Source organism: Oncorhynchus nerka, linkage group LG8 (assembly GCF_034236695.1).
Source record: "Oncorhynchus nerka isolate Pitt River linkage group LG8, Oner_Uvic_2.0, whole genome shotgun sequence".
Classification (NCBI taxonomy): domain Eukaryota; kingdom Metazoa; phylum Chordata; class Actinopteri; order Salmoniformes; family Salmonidae; genus Oncorhynchus; species Oncorhynchus nerka.
This window is the reverse complement of record NC_088403.1, coordinates 24,955,038-24,970,830: the sequence shown is the minus strand read 5'-3', so window position 1 is coordinate 24,970,830 and position 15,793 is coordinate 24,955,038. Positions and strand designations below refer to the sequence as shown.

The 15,793-nt window shown below is 41.3% G+C and overlaps 1 protein-coding gene and 1 pseudogene across 4 annotated transcripts in view; one reads left to right on the top strand and one right to left on the bottom strand.

Annotated features, from left to right (window-relative positions):
* Positions 1–2,983, top strand: part of LOC115133798 (acyl-CoA synthetase short-chain family member 3, mitochondrial-like) — a 39,109-nt pseudogene extending 36,126 nt beyond the window's left edge.
* LOC115118539 (liprin-alpha-2-like) overlaps positions 1,108–15,793 on the bottom strand; it is a 91,904-nt gene continuing 77,218 nt past the window's right edge. The window contains exons 21-29 of one of the 4 annotated variants that reach the window (XM_065021565.1): positions 12,383–12,448; positions 10,843–10,878; positions 10,477–10,652; positions 10,273–10,370; positions 9,444–9,619; positions 8,927–8,995; positions 8,390–8,543; positions 3,238–3,321; positions 1,108–2,458 (exon numbers count right to left, since the gene is read on the bottom strand). In XM_065021565.1, the coding sequence (XP_064877637.1) occupies positions 3,263–3,321; positions 8,390–8,543; positions 8,927–8,995; positions 9,444–9,619; positions 10,273–10,370; positions 10,477–10,652; positions 10,843–10,878; positions 12,383–12,448 (834 nt within the window). In that variant the 3' untranslated portion in view covers positions 1,108–2,458; positions 3,238–3,262. Of the gene's footprint in view, positions 2,459–3,235; positions 3,322–3,412; positions 3,457–7,642; positions 8,016–8,389; positions 8,544–8,926; positions 8,996–9,443; positions 9,620–10,272; positions 10,371–10,476; positions 10,653–10,842; positions 10,879–12,382; positions 12,449–15,793 lie in introns of those variants that run through there. The other 3 variants (XM_065021563.1, XM_065021564.1, XM_065021562.1) reach the window with 3 other exon arrangements.

The window sequence follows — 15,793 nt, the reverse complement described above, 5'->3', positions numbered from 1 at the left end:
CTCTCCTCTCCTCCAGGCTGCCACTACCACCAGGAGCAGCCTTATCTCTGTGGCAGAACCAGGAGCTTTTCAAGCTTTACTTCACCAAGTTCCCTGTAGGTGATCTCACCTTAGATCTTATTCATGTTTTAGCATCAGATAATAATTCACCACGTTAGTGTGTGTGTGTGTGTGTTCACTGCTTTGGATTTGTCACATACTTACCAATATGCATAATGACTTTGGATTCTATATTTAAACTTTAATAACCATGTAAATCATGGGACAGGTAGGTGGATGAATTGTGCTGGCCAGTGATGCCATCTAGTAGTTCAAATGTACTGTATGATTATACACTGTGAGCACAAAACATCAGGAACACCTGCTCTTTCCATAACAGACTGACCAGGTGAAAGTTATGATCCCTGATTGATGTCACTTATTTAAAATCCAATTCAAATCAGTGTAGATGAAGGGGATGAGACTAAAGAGTTAGAGTCATTTTAAAGCCTTGAGACAATTAAGACATGGATTGTGTACGTGTGCCATTCAGAGGGTGAATGGGCAAGACAATTTAAGTGCAACGCTGCTGGATGGTCCACTACCCAAAGGACATCCAGCCAACTTGACACAACTGTGGGAAGCATTAGAGTCAACATGGGCCAGCATCCCAGTGGAACGCTTTCGACGACACCTTGTAGAATCCATGGCCAGATGAATTTAGGCTGTTCTGAGGGAAACTCAATATCAGGAAGGTGTTCCCAATGTTTTGTTCCCAAATTAATTACTTAAACAATGTGATTGTCTGGATTTTCGTTTTTAGATTCTGTCTCTCAGTTGAAGTGTACCTATGATAAAAATGACAGACCTCTACATGCTTTGTAAGTAGGAAAACCTGAAAAATTGTCAGTGTATCAAATACTTGTTCTCCCCACTGTATATATATACATTTATTTTTTTCGGTAGGCCGTCATTGTAAATAAGAATTTGTTCTTAACGGACTTGCCTAGTTAAATAAAATAATTGTCATGTTTATTTTATATCTTATAGTTTAATATGATGAATGAACTCTTCATACTAGAGCTCTGAAGTGAAGCAATGAGTGAAAAATAGTCATTTCAACAGCTACTTCACTGACAGTATTTTTTTATTGGCAATGAAAATTTGTTTGACCACCACTTAGTTTTGACCAAAATACAATTAGTAATGAATAAAAAATGGACACAAAATAAAATGATTCTTTGTTTGTGCAAATCGAGGATGTAAAAGTCAACAAAAAAGTCAAACTTGATCGAGTACTCCAGCAGAAATAACTCAAAGACAGGTAGGAGGGCTGTACAATAGGTTTCCCTGGCAACTCAGACAAAAACAAAGAGTTAACAGTTACACCAATGTCACAGCAAGCAACATGTTTGTCATTAAAATTCACCTCACTTCGACATGTTCATATACACTCTACGCACACTGAGTTAAGCAGTCTGTCTTTCAGTTATTTCTCAGCGATGCTGAGTCGGACCCCACGGCAAAATAAAAAAAGTCCAGCTTGAGTTTATTCACGTATGGCTTTATGGTCAAGGTACTGTAGGTGAGTGAGATCATCTGATGAAGAGTGTTCCTGCTGTTAGTTGATCTCTGAGCTGAGTAGCTTCAGAGTGGAGTCTGTCTGTGGCTGTATCAAAGTGCTTGTCACATCATCAGTAGACATCACAGTGCGTTTCTGTGTCCTCCCAGAATGCTTTGCTATGAGATGGGCTCCGTCATGATTGTGAGGTGAGGGGCTGTGGCTGGTGACTCAGATACATGGGGCTGTACACGCCACTAGAGGGAAGGCTTTACCAGCTGGGGGGGGGGGGTCACATGGCGACCAGATGGACAGTCTCTCCAAGGTGAAAACACAAATTTATCAGCACAATGGAAAATAACTATGTACAAAATGGTCTCTCGGGGAATGATGGAGAAATGTTCAAAGAGCAGCATAGTTTAACCAAGGTCATGGACTTGAAATGGGAAGGGGGGGGGGGGTTATTTGCACAAACTCTGAATATCTTTTTTTTGTTGTAATATAGATGTGTATATATTTATATATATATATATTAAAAAAACCTCATATTTATATTCATTTACAGATAACCTACACATCTCCTGGTAGAGGAAATACACAGTACATTATGCTTCAACAAGTTATTGTACATGTAAAAGGTAGAAACGGTGACAAGAGGACAGACTGAAGGAAAGTAGCACCGGCAGCTGCTGCCCAGGTTTCAGGGGGCCTTGACTCGTAAGTGCAGAGGGGGGCGGCTTGGCAGGAGGCACCCCTCTCTGCCCCCCCCCCCTCTTTTTCGGGGGTAGTTTGGGTGGGTGGGTGGGTAGGGGGGTGCTTCTTGGCAGTGCGTCTCGTCAGAATGTTTGTTCCAGGCAGAGTGACCCGTCCAGCAGCTCCAAGGTACAGTAAGACCTTCTCTACATACAGTATCTGGACCTGAAAGAGAGGAGGTATGGTTTGCTTACACTGTGCCACTGTGAAGCTTTATCCACAGTGACAGTGCAGTTGTCATGAACATGGATTTGATCATATGGGAATTATTGTTGACATTACTAATTGTGTAACATTATCTCATTTGAGACAGATTCCTGTAGCTGCCATATATCTCTCTACCTTGGCATTCAGGGGTATTCATGTATTTATTAGGGATCCCCATTAATTCCTGCCAAGGCAGCAGTTGCTCTTCCTTGGGCCCGAACACATTAAGGCACTTACATCACACATAAAACAAAATATAAAACAGTACATAATTTAACAGTATTACACCACTACATATCTACAATACAAAATGTATATTACTGCCATACTACCTGTGTGTGTGTCTCTTCACAGTCCCCGCTGTTCCACAAGGTGCATTTTTATCTATTTTTATCTGATTCTACTGCTTGCATCAGTTACCTGATGTGGAATAAAGTTCCATGTGTTCTGTGGCTGTAGTTGTCTGTGCTGGACAGAGATTAAAGGAGGGACAACAGAGTGAGGCCGCCTCATGCTGCTGCCTTTGACTCCTATCATCTGATCATGGATGCCTGCACTAGAGCAGGGACTCTCCTCTCCAAGCAAACATGGTTATTTGTAAAGACAAGTTACCCTCTCACCTTGTTCCAATTTCTCAGTCATTTGCTGTCCCTGAGCAGAACGACAGATGTAAGAGAGAGGGAGCATGTGTGTATGCGCAACTGATAGCTTGTACAGGGATAATGTGTGTGACTTACAGCTTACAGTCTCTCTTCTCCTCCCTCAGCAGGAGTAGGTCCTCACTGTAGAGCTGTCCAGACGCTGCACTGCTAAGGGGCCAACTGTAGGGGGAGACAGAGACCCGTCAGTTAGTCACTTAGCTTCAACACCCAGAGTGGGCCCAGGGTCAGTAGATAATGCTATCCAACTTACTTTATGCCCATAACAACTGACACAGGATCAGCTCCCATTGCCCACTGTGAGAGGGACAAACAAATGAGAGAGACAAACAAAACGGACTCTAAACCAGTTGATAAGGGCTAGGAGAACAGTAGACCATACTGTGGATACAACACACTGCACACACACGCACCACACACGGGAACGAGGTTAGTCAAAATGTCAGCTAGCAAAGCCAAGGCACATTGCATGGCACACTCAGAGGAGGAGTGCACGTGGCCATTTTGAGTGAATCACACCTCGCACAGGAACAAGTCTGTCAATGTCATCACCACCACAAACCAGGGACCACAGATAGAGGCAGATACAGGAAGGCAGCTCGATTACACTGGGGACAGAGTGTTAGAGAAGAACTCTGGTCAAAACCTGCAATCGGATGTCAGCGATAGACTTACTTGTATCAGAAGTTGCATCCATAATTCCGGAGTGAGTTCTGGCATAATGCAGCCTGCTGCACTACAGTTCAGCTATAACTCACTGGGCCACAATCACAGACGCAAGTTTCAATACATCTCTCATTCCCTTGAAAACGCAACGATTTTGACCAGCGTCCTCTTTTAACAACAGGGCGAGGAGCGACACAAACCGGCAACTGTAAAACATCCATCTTTTCCATCATAAATATTTATTACAAGGCAACTAACATAACTCAACAAACATAGCTCAACTAACATAGCTCAACTAACATAAAACTAACATAGCTCAGCTAACATAAAACTAACATAAAACTAACATAGCTCAACTAACATACAACTAACATAGCTCAACTAACATACAACTAACATAGCTCAACTAACATACAACTAACATAGCTCAACTAACATACAACTAACATAGCTCAACTAACATACAACTAACATAGCTCAACTAACATAGCTCAAATTACATAGCTCAACTAACATAAAACTAACATAGCTCAACTAACATACAACTAACATAGCTCAACTAACATAGAACTAACATAGCTCAGCTCACATAAAACTAACATAGCTCAGCTCACATAAAACTAACATAGCTCAACTAACATAAAACTAACATAGCTCAACTAACATAGCTCAGCTAACATAAAACTAACATAGCTCAGCTAACATAAAACTAACATAGCTCAACTAACATAGCTCAGGTAACATAGCTCAACTAACATAGCTCAGCTAACATAGCTCAACTAACATAGCTCAACTAACATAGCTCAGCTAACATAGCTCAGCTCAAACATAAAACTAACATAGCTAACATAGCTCAACTAACATAGCTCAGCTAACATAGCTCAGCTAACATAAAACTAACATAGCTCAGCTAACATAAAACTAACATAGTTTTATGTTAGCTGAGCTAAGTTAGCTGAGCTAACATAGATCAGCTAACATAAAACTAACATAAAACTAACATAGCTCAGCTAACATAGCCCAACTAACATAAAACTAACATAGCTCAGCTAACATAGCTCAGCTAACATAAAACTAACATAGCTCAGCTAACATAGCTCTGCTCACATAAAACTAACATAGCTCAACTAACATAGCTCAACTAACATAGATCAGCTAACATAAAACTAACATAGCTAACATAGCTCAGCTAACATAAAACTAACATAGCTCAGCTAACATAAAACTAACATAGCTCAGCTAACATAAAACTAACATAGCTCAGCTAACATAGCTCAACTAACATAGCTCAGCTAACATAGCTCAGCTAACATAAAACTAACATAGCTCAGCTAACATAAAACTAACATAGCTCAGCTAACTTAGCTCAGCTAACATAAAACTAACATAGCTCAGCTAACTTAGCTCAGCTAACATAAAACTAACATAGCTCAGCTAACATAAAACTAACATAAAACTAACATAGCTCAGCTAACATAGCCCAACTAACATAAAACTAACATAGCTCAGCTAACATAAAACTAACATAGCTCAGCTAACATAAAACTAACATAGCTCTGCTCACATAAAACTAACATAGCTCAACTAACATAGCTCAACTAACATAGCTCAGCTAACATAAAACTAACATAGCTAACATAGCTCAGCTAACATAAAACTAACATAGCTCAGCTAACATAAAACTAACATAGCTCAGCTAACATAGCTCAGCTAACATAAAACTAACATAGCTCAGCTAACATAAAACTAACATAGCTCAGCTCACATAAAACTAACATAGCTCAACTAACATAAAACTAACATAGCTCAACTAACATAGCTCAGCTAACATAAAACTAACATAGCTCAGCTAACATAGCCCAACTAACATAAAACTAACATAGCTCAGCTAACATAGCTCAGCTAACATAAAACTAACATAGCTCAGCTAACATAGCTCAGCTAACATAAAACTAACATAGCTCAGCTAACATAGCTCAGCTAACATAAAACTAACATAGCTCAGCTAACATAAAACTAACATAGCTCTGCTCACATAAAACTAACATAGCTCAACTAACATAGCTCAACTAACATAGATCAGCTAACATAAAACTAACATAGCTAACATAGCTCAGCTAACATAGAACTAACATAGCTCAGCTAACATAAAACTAACATAGCTCAGCTCACATAAAACTAACATAGCTCAACTAACATAGCTCAACTAACATAAAACTAACATAGCTCAACTAACATAGCTCAGCTAACATAAAACTAACATAGCTCAGCTAACATAAAACTAACATAGCTCAACTAACATAGCTCAACTAACATAGCTCAGGTAACATAGCTCAACTAACATAGCTCAGCTAACATAGCTCAACTAACATAGCTCAGCTAACATAGCTCAACTAACATAGCTCAGCTAACATAGCTCAACTAACATAGCTCAGCTAACATAAAACTAACATAGCTCAGCTAACATAAAACTAACATAGCTCAGCTAACTTAGCTCAGCTAACATAAAACTAACATAGATCAGCTAACATAAAACTAACATAAAACTAACATAGCTCAGCTAACATAGCCCAACTAACATAAAACTAACATAGCTCAGCTAACATAGCTCAGCTAACATAAAACTAACATAGCTCAGCTAACATAGCTCTGCTCACATAAAACTAACATAGCTCAACTAACATAGCTCAACTAACATAGATCAGCTAACATAAAACTAACATAGCTAACATAGCTCAGCTAACATAAAACTAACATAGCTCAGCTAACATAAAACTAACATAGCTCAGCTAACATAAAACTAACATAGCTCAGCTAACATAGCTCAACTAACATAGCTCAGCTAACATAGCTCAGCTAACATAAAACTAACATAGCTCAGCTAACATAAAACTAACATAGCTCAGCTAACATAGCTCAGCTAACATAAAACTAACATAGCTCAACTAACATAGCTCAACTAACATAGCTCAGCTAACATAGCTCAGCTAACATAGCTCAGCTAACATAGCTCAGCTAACATAACTAACATAGCTCAACTAACATAAAACTAACATAGCTCAACTAACATAAAACTAACATAGCTCAACTAACATAGAACTAACATAGCTCAGCTAACATAAAACTAACATAGCTCAGCTAACATAAAACTAACATAGCTCAGCTAACATAAAACTAACATAGCTCAGCTAACATAAAACTAACATAGCTCAACTAATATAGAACTAACATAGCTCAACTAACATAGCTCAACTAACATAGCTCAGCTAACACAGCTCAGCTAACATAGCTCAGCTAACATAGAACTAACATAGCTCAACTAATATAGAACTAACATAGCTCAACTAACATAGCTCAACTAACATAGCTCAGCTAACATAAAACTAACATAGCTCAACTAACATAGCTCAACTAACATAGCTCATCTAACATAGCTCAACTAACATAGCTCAGCTAACATAGCTCAACTAATATAGAACTAACATAGCTCAACTAACATAGCTCAGCTAACATAGCTCAGCTAACATAGCTCAGCTAACATAGAACTAACATAGCTCAACTAACATATAACTAACATAGCTCAGCTAACATAGCTCAGCTAACATAGCTCAGCTAACATAGAACTAACATAGCTCAACTAACATAGCTCAACTAACATAGCTCAACTAACATAGCTCAGCTAACATAGAACTAACATAGCTCAACTAACATAGCTCAACTAACATAGCTCAGCTAACATAGCTCAACTAACATAGCTCAGCTAACATAAAACTAACATAGCACAACTAACATAGAACTAACATATGCAAAGGGGATTCATTGCTTTAACTTCAAGGGTGCAGCAGCAGAGGCTGCAACTAACAACTACAGTGCTAATAACAGTAACCTGAGTAACAATTACTGGACACACAATATGTCTACAATAACAAACGGACAACCTGGACAAACAAATGGCCACCCTTGTAGTTGGCATCAGGAGCAGAACGAAACAGAGCAATAGAGGTAGAGAGAGAAGACAGTTGGAGAAGAGAAGAGGTACGGTAGGGTGGACAGCAGGAACCGGGGAGTTTTGGGGGGCGTAAAGGCACACAGGCCAACAGCAGGCCACATGGTATCGCTCCAGCATATCTGACCTTGAAACCAGTCCAAATACATGTCGTCAGGACTGTCATCCAGCGCCTCATAAAGCACTGCACACAGAGCAGCAGTCCCAGGGCAGAGGAAATACAGGTACAGTCAGCAACATGCTCCACCCATACACCCATAGACGAGAGAGAGAGTGATGGGGAGAGAGCTCCAAGTAAAGAGAGGGGCGAGAGGACCCCCCCCTCCCAAACTCTAACACAGAAATGAAATGTATCCAGGTACAATCTTAATCAAATACATTTTGTGGCAGTTAGCTATGTTTGTTAGTGTTTGATGAGTGCAATTTACCCTGAAACTTGGCATTTTTAGCAATTCACATTCATCCATGCTAAGTGCCCTAAACTGAATGCTCTAGTTGAATTGTTAGGTCTACTTTGTGGGGGTCTTGGCCATGCAGGGGGTCTGTGGGAGAGCTCACCTTCGGGGGGTAGCCTACGGGAGTGTGAGCCGGTGGTGACGCGGAAGCCAGCGGGGAGGGTCTCTGCCGAGCCGGGCATCATACTGATCCCATGGACGTCCCGCGGGGGGAACTGCCTCCTCCACGATGGCCCCCGGAGGTCATTATCTTCATACTGATGGACAGACACACAGACAGAGACAGGGACAGGTTAGGGATTGAGTTTAGAGATGGAAGCCATTATCTTATCACCAAATAAACTGGTCTGAGAACCGCTTGTGTCTGCATATAGTGTTTATAGTGTTAGTGTATAGCTAACAAATATGACTAATTTCCCAAGGCCCCTTATATTTATGTCTCAAACCAACTCTAAGACAATATGAGAGACAAATGAGTGATGGGTGGGAAGTGGAAACCGAGGACAGGTCTGAGGTGCAGTGAGATGGTGGAAAACAGAGTAATGATTGACAACAAACCCAGGTGTGTGTGTCTGTCTGCCACGGCCCATCACCCATGGTAACAGCGGGGCTAGCTGTCCGGGTGACAGGAGTCACTCACCTCGTCCAGTCGTCTCTCAGTGCCCAGGGCTAGCAGGTTATTATATTCCCTCTCCAGAATCTGACGTGCCTGGGGAGAGGAAGGGGAAATAGGTCTTATTAGGTACATTTGAAATGGAAGTTGTAGGTCTCTTTATTTGGGGCTCCAGACGCTTTCAGTCATTTTGATACCAAGCTAGCATGACCAAACAGCTCTCTGTTGACCTACTGGTCTGGCACTCAGGGTATTATTAGACCTGTTTGAGATGGAAAGACTGAGAAATTAAAAGATGTGTTTGAAGTGTACTGCTGTTTGAAGTGTATCCTCTAAATAATTGATTCTGTCCTGAAAATCTAAAAAAGAAACAAATGAAAACACTGTTCAATTTAACATCATAATTCACTTGCTTTTAGAGAGACTACGGACACGGACTCTTGGAATGAAGACGTTAATGTCTTCCTCTTACGCTAGTATATTATGCATAGCGCTCTTGTGGCGTAACTATGCTATAGCGTGATGCGGGGCAGAGGGATCTGACCTGAGTGCTTTGGTTGGGGATCTGGATGAGCAGCGCCAGGCTGGTGTGGTCAAAGTTGTCGTCGAGGGCGACCAGGGCCCCGTGCACGCCGCTCTCCAGCAGGATGTTGGCATAGTCCTTTAGGCCGATGCTCTGGACCCAGCGAATCACCCGCTCGTTGCTCCACACCAGCACGTCTGGGGCACACAGACATGGTATTACAGGAAACACAACATGGGTGTTTGGCCACAGACACAGAATATTTCCATGTCTGGTTACATGATGAAGAAAACCTCTGGGCTCTGCTAGATTGGTCCTTACTGACCATCACCTCCTAGCTCTACGACTGCTATATTTCACAATAGAATGCAATACATACTGTAAAGTAAGTGCGCTTCCACAAGTATTATTTGCCTTAGCAGATTACTAACGAGATTGTAATTAGACACTAGAATATATTTTAGCTTAACGGTCTTCATAATCGTTCCAAGAGCAGTCTTTAAAACAAAAAAGTCCACCGTTAAAGGATATTTTGGTATTTGATTCATTAGTCCATTGTTGACATAGTCCCAAAATGTTATGCTTGTCACCAATCAACTTTTGAAGATACTGTATATAACTTTAAAAATACAGAAATCATCCCCATATGAGGGATTTTGCATCATATGATCCTGCGTTTTGCGTCATATGATACTAAATGCATCATACGGGGATGATTTCTGTGTTTTGAAAGTTACATATCTTGAAAATGTGATTGCTGACAAGCAAAACATTTTGGGACTATGTCAACAATGGACTAATGAAACAAATACCAAAATATCGTTTTTGGGTGGAATTTCCCTTTAAGTACCTCTCATTTCATGCTGGCTGTGCTCTCTGCGTCTCTCCAGCTCTTTCCTGTCATAGTTGAGCTTCTTCAGACCCATGATACCATACTGCAAACTCGTCCTACAGACATGGGAACATTATAAAAGACACTTATTACCACAAAATGAGACTAAACACTAAACCTTCTGATCAAATCCTACGTCATGCAGGAGGAGGGCAGGTGTACCTGTGAAAGCTGTCCACCATTTTGAGATGCACCCGGAGGTCCTTCTTGGTGAGGTGGTCCAGCATGCGGGCGTCCACCAGGCACTCCATGAAGTAGCTGCGGTACTGAGGTAGTCCTAGACTGGGCAACCACTCGTTCCCTATCCACTCATGGTTCATGTCACCATACGCTAGAGTCTGACAATAATGACAAGGAAACAATTACATACTGTAGCCCATTGTTCATCTGTACACGATTTTGAGGTTTAAAAGTAGCCACATAGACAACTCTGGTGCCTAGTTAAACAAAGGTTCAATAAAAATAGAGTAACTCTAAATCATCTACAATTCTACTGTTCTAATCCATGAGAGACCGCAAATCCTTTACCTGCGCCCAGCTCCCCTCCTCAGACTCCCCGGACCTCTGTCATTGGTCAGGCATGGAAAAGAAACAGTAGCACTATGCATGAGAACATAATAGCAACAGGTCACTGGACTTCATCTACAGTCCAATAGTCTCTACTCTAGCATCAGAGGCTGTTGACTTGCTCAAGCCAGAGCCAAGGCCTCAGAACGTACAGTAGAGGTCTCCCTCGCATATATTCCCTGGACAAACTATTCACATCTAAAAGTAGAACTCCATCTAAATATGCATGAAAAATCACTATTCGAGGGAGGGAAAGTGGCCTGTGGGATTTATCTGCAATCTGAGAAGGGAGAATGATTTCCCCCCTTTAGCGTGTGAACTGAACTGGCCCCATGGGAGAGTAACACAGTTATCCCTTTAGTCCTGGCCTGGGCTGAGCTGCTGCCAGATTACATTTGATTTGGAGACGGGCGCTGCTGCCACATTAGGCCAATCCAACCCCATTCGCACAAAACGCCTGGCACAAATGAGAGCCTTTTCCCCCGTGGTTCGCCCTCCGTACAATGGTGCTGAGTTGGCCATTAGCCTCATTGTGCCCGACATGCAGGCTGTATTAGAGGCAGGGAGAACAGTGGAACAAAGAATAACCTTTATGTTCAAGCTCAAAGAGATCCATAATTACACGTACAGTATAGTACATAGCTGTCTGTGTCCTAGGGATTGACATGAATGACACCTGCAGTGACTAATAATCCTGCAAGCTTTAATCTTGAGACAGAACCAATAGGTTTCAAATGAACAATTTCGGGAACATACTGTATCAGTTAGCAGACCTGTATCTGATTTGATGTAGCTTCTTACACCAGTCTTGTAGGGTGAATCCTATGTACAATCAGCTGATCACTGTCAGGTTTAAAAGGAAGACATTGCTAATGGAAAAAAATAGCATTATGTCTTGACATGTGCTGTATCTAATCAACATCTGGCTGAAACGTACCAAAAACACGGGTAATATAGGGTAACTACAGTATGGTACCCAAGGGCAACGCAGCTCCCTGAACCATAGCAGTAACACCAACACATACTGGGAAATATAGGGCAGTGCACCAGTCATTACAATTAAAAAGCCTTCTTTACCTATTATAATGAAAGGGAGAGCTAAGAATGGATGTGATGTGATGAAGTCTAACCACATTATCAACAAACCTACTGTTATACAATCTCCCTACCCTCCAAATCCTATAGGGGGAAAAACATGTTTTATTGTCACATACACCAGATAGGTGCAGTGAAATGTGTTGTTTTATAGGGTTAATACCCCTGGCGCAAATCAGGGTGAAGTGCCTTACACAAGGGCACAATGACAGATTCTTCACCTTGTCGGCTCGGGTATTGGAATCAGTGACCTTTTGGTTACTGGCCCAATGCTCTAACTGCTAGGCTACCTGCCGCCCAGTCCTCAGTACAGGCCTCAGTAAAGCAGCCATTGACAAGTCTCAACACTGCAGTGAAAGCAAGTGAGTGAGAGCAGAGAAGAGGTAAAAGGAGAGGAAGGACTAACCGTTTTGGAGGAGGGTGCTGCGAGGGTCTCCATTTCCTCGTGGGTCACCCATACATTGCCTGACGGCTAGGAGTGCGGTGCCCAAGAGAAGAAGACAGCAGCAGCAGCAGTAGTCCGCCAGGAGGGGCAAGCAGTATTAAAGAAGAAGAGCAGCACCACTGTAAGCCAATAGTGTTATAGCATCATGGTCAGATGATGAGCAGGCCCGCCCCTCTGGGGTCAAAGGGCATGCACAGTACACAAACAAACACAGACACAAAACTGATTGAGGTAGAAGATGGCCTTAACCACAGATCTAGGATCAGATACCCTGTCCCCATCATAACCTTATCCATTAAAGGGGTGAAATACTATCTGATCCTGTATCCGTGGTTAGGGGCAACTTCTGACTTTGGATAGACAAAAACAGCACATAAGACAGGAGCAGCCCACCTACACGGGTGCAACACATACGGGCCAAAGCAACACATTTACCATGCATGACAAGACTGGTTCACCATAAACTAGTGTAGTAGTGGATTAGTACAGGGGTTTGGAGCAAACATACATAAATACAAACATGCATATCCACCTCAGTCTAGTTTGATATACCTCAGTGTACCACACTGTTAAACCCCTTTCTAACAGATTTAGTCTCTTTTGATATACCTCAGTGTACCACACCGTTAAACCCCTTTCTAACAGACTCAGTCTAGTTTGATATACCTCAGTGTACCACACTGTTAAACCCCTTTGTAACAGATTTAGTCTCTTTTGATATACCTCAGTGTACCACACCGTTAAACCCCTTTCTAACAGACTCAGTCTAGTTTGATATACCTCAGTGTACCACACCATTAAACCCCTTTCTAACAGATTCTGTCTAGTTTGATATACCTCAGTGTACCACACTGTTAAACCCCTTTCTAACAGACTCTGTCTAGTTTGATATACCTGAGTGTACCACACCATTAAACCCCTTTCTAACAGATTCTGTCTAGTTTGATATACCTGTGTACCACACCGTTAAACCCCTTTCTAACAGACTCAGTCTAGTGTGATATACCTCAGTGTACCACACCATTAAACCCCTTTCTAACAGATTCTGTCTAGTTTGATATACCTCAGTGTACCACACCATTAAACCCCTTTCTAACAGATTCTGTCTAGTTTGATATAACTCAGTGTACCACACCATTAAACCCCATTCTAATAGTCTAGTTTGATATACCTCAGTGTACCACACCATTAAACCCCTTTCTAACAGATTCTGTCTAGTTTGATATACCTCAGTGTACCACACCGTTAAACCCCTTTCTAACAGACTCAGTCTAGTTTGGTATACCTCAGTGTACCACACCATTAAACCCCTTTCTAACAGATTCTGTCTAGTTTGATATACCTCAGTGTACCACACCGTTAAACCCCTTTCTAACAGACTCAGTCTAGTTTGATATACCTCAGTGTACCACACCATTAAACCCCATTCTAATAGTCTAGTTTGATATACCTCAGTGTACCACACCATTAAACCCCTTTCTAACAGATTCTGTCTAGTTTGATATACCTCAGTGTACCACACCGTTAAACCCCTTTCTAACAGACTCAGTCTAGTTTGATATACCTCAGTGTACCACACCATTAAACCCCATTCTAAAAGTCTAGTTTGATTTACCTCAGTGTACCACACCATTAAACCCCTTTCTAACAGACTCAGTCTAGTTTGATATACCTCAGTGTACCACACCGTTAAACCCCTTTCTAACAGACTCAGTCTAGTTTGATATACCTCAGTGTACCACACCATTAAACCCCTTTCTAACAGATTCTGTCTAGTTTGATATACCCCAGTGTACCACACCATTAAACCCCTTTCTAACAGACTCTGTCTAGTTTGATATACCTCAGTGTACCACACCATTAAACCCCTTTCTAACAGATTCTGTCTAGTTTGATATACCTCAGTGTACCACACCATTAAACCCCTTTCTAACAGACTCTGTCTAGTTTGATATACCTCAGTTACCACACTAAACCCCTTTCTAACAGACTCTGTCTAGTTTGATATACCTCAGTGTACCACACCGTTAAACCCCTTTCTAACAGATTCTGTCTAGTTTGATATACCTCAGTGTACCACACCATTAAACCCCATTCTAATAGTCTAGTTTGATATACCTCAGTGTACCACACCGTTAAACCCCTTTCTAACAGACTCAGTCTAGTTTGATATACCTCAGTGTACCACACCATTAAACCCCTTTCTAACAGACTCTGTCTAGTTTGATATACCTCAGTGTACCACACCATTAAACCACTTTCTAACAGACTCAGTCTAGTTTGATATACCTCAGTGTACCACACCATTAAACCCCTTTCTAACAGACTCTGTCTAGTTTGATATACCTCAGTGTACCACACCATTAAACCCCTTTCTAACAGACTCAGTCTAGTTTGATATACCTCAGTGTACCACACCATTAAACCCCTTTCTAACAGACTCTGTCTAGTTTGATATACCTCAGTGTACCACACCATTAAACCCCATTCTAATAGTCTAGTTTGATATACCTCAGTGTACCACACCGTTAAACCCCTTTCTAACAGACTCAGTCTAGTTTGATATACCTCAGTGTACCACACCATTAAACCCCATTCTAATAGTCTAGTTTGATATACCTCAATGTACCACACCGTTAAACCCCTTTCTAACAGACTCAGTCTAGTTTGATATACCTCAGTGTACCACACCATTAAACCCCTTTCTAACAGACTCTGTCTAGTTTGATATACCTCAGTGTACCACACCGTTAAACCCCATTCTAATAGTCTAGTTTGATATACCTCAGTGTACCACACCATTAAACCCCTTTCTAACAGACTCAGTCTAGTTTGATATACCTCAGTGTCTAGTTTGATATACCACACCATTAAACCCCTTTCTAACAGACTCTGTCTAGTTTGATATACCTTAGTCTAAACCCCTTTCTAACAGACTTTGTTTGATATACCTCAGTGTACCACACCCCATTCTAATAGTCTAGTTTGATATACCTCAGTGTACCACACCATTAAACCCCTTTCTAACAGACTCAGTCTAGTTTGATATACCTCAGTGTACCACACCGTTAAACCCCATTCTAATAGTCTAGTTTGATATACCTCAGTGTACCACACCATTAAACCCCATTCTAACAGACTCTGTCTAGTTTGATATACCTTAGTGTACCACACCGTTAAACCCCTTTCTAACAGACTCAGTCTAGTTTGATATACCTCAGTGTACCACACCGTTAAACCCCTTTCTAACAGACTCAGTCTAGTTTGATATACCTCAGTGTACCATACCATTAAACCCCTTTCTAACAGATTCGGTCTAGTTTGATATACCCCAGTGTACCACACCATTAAACCCCTTTCTAACAGACTCAG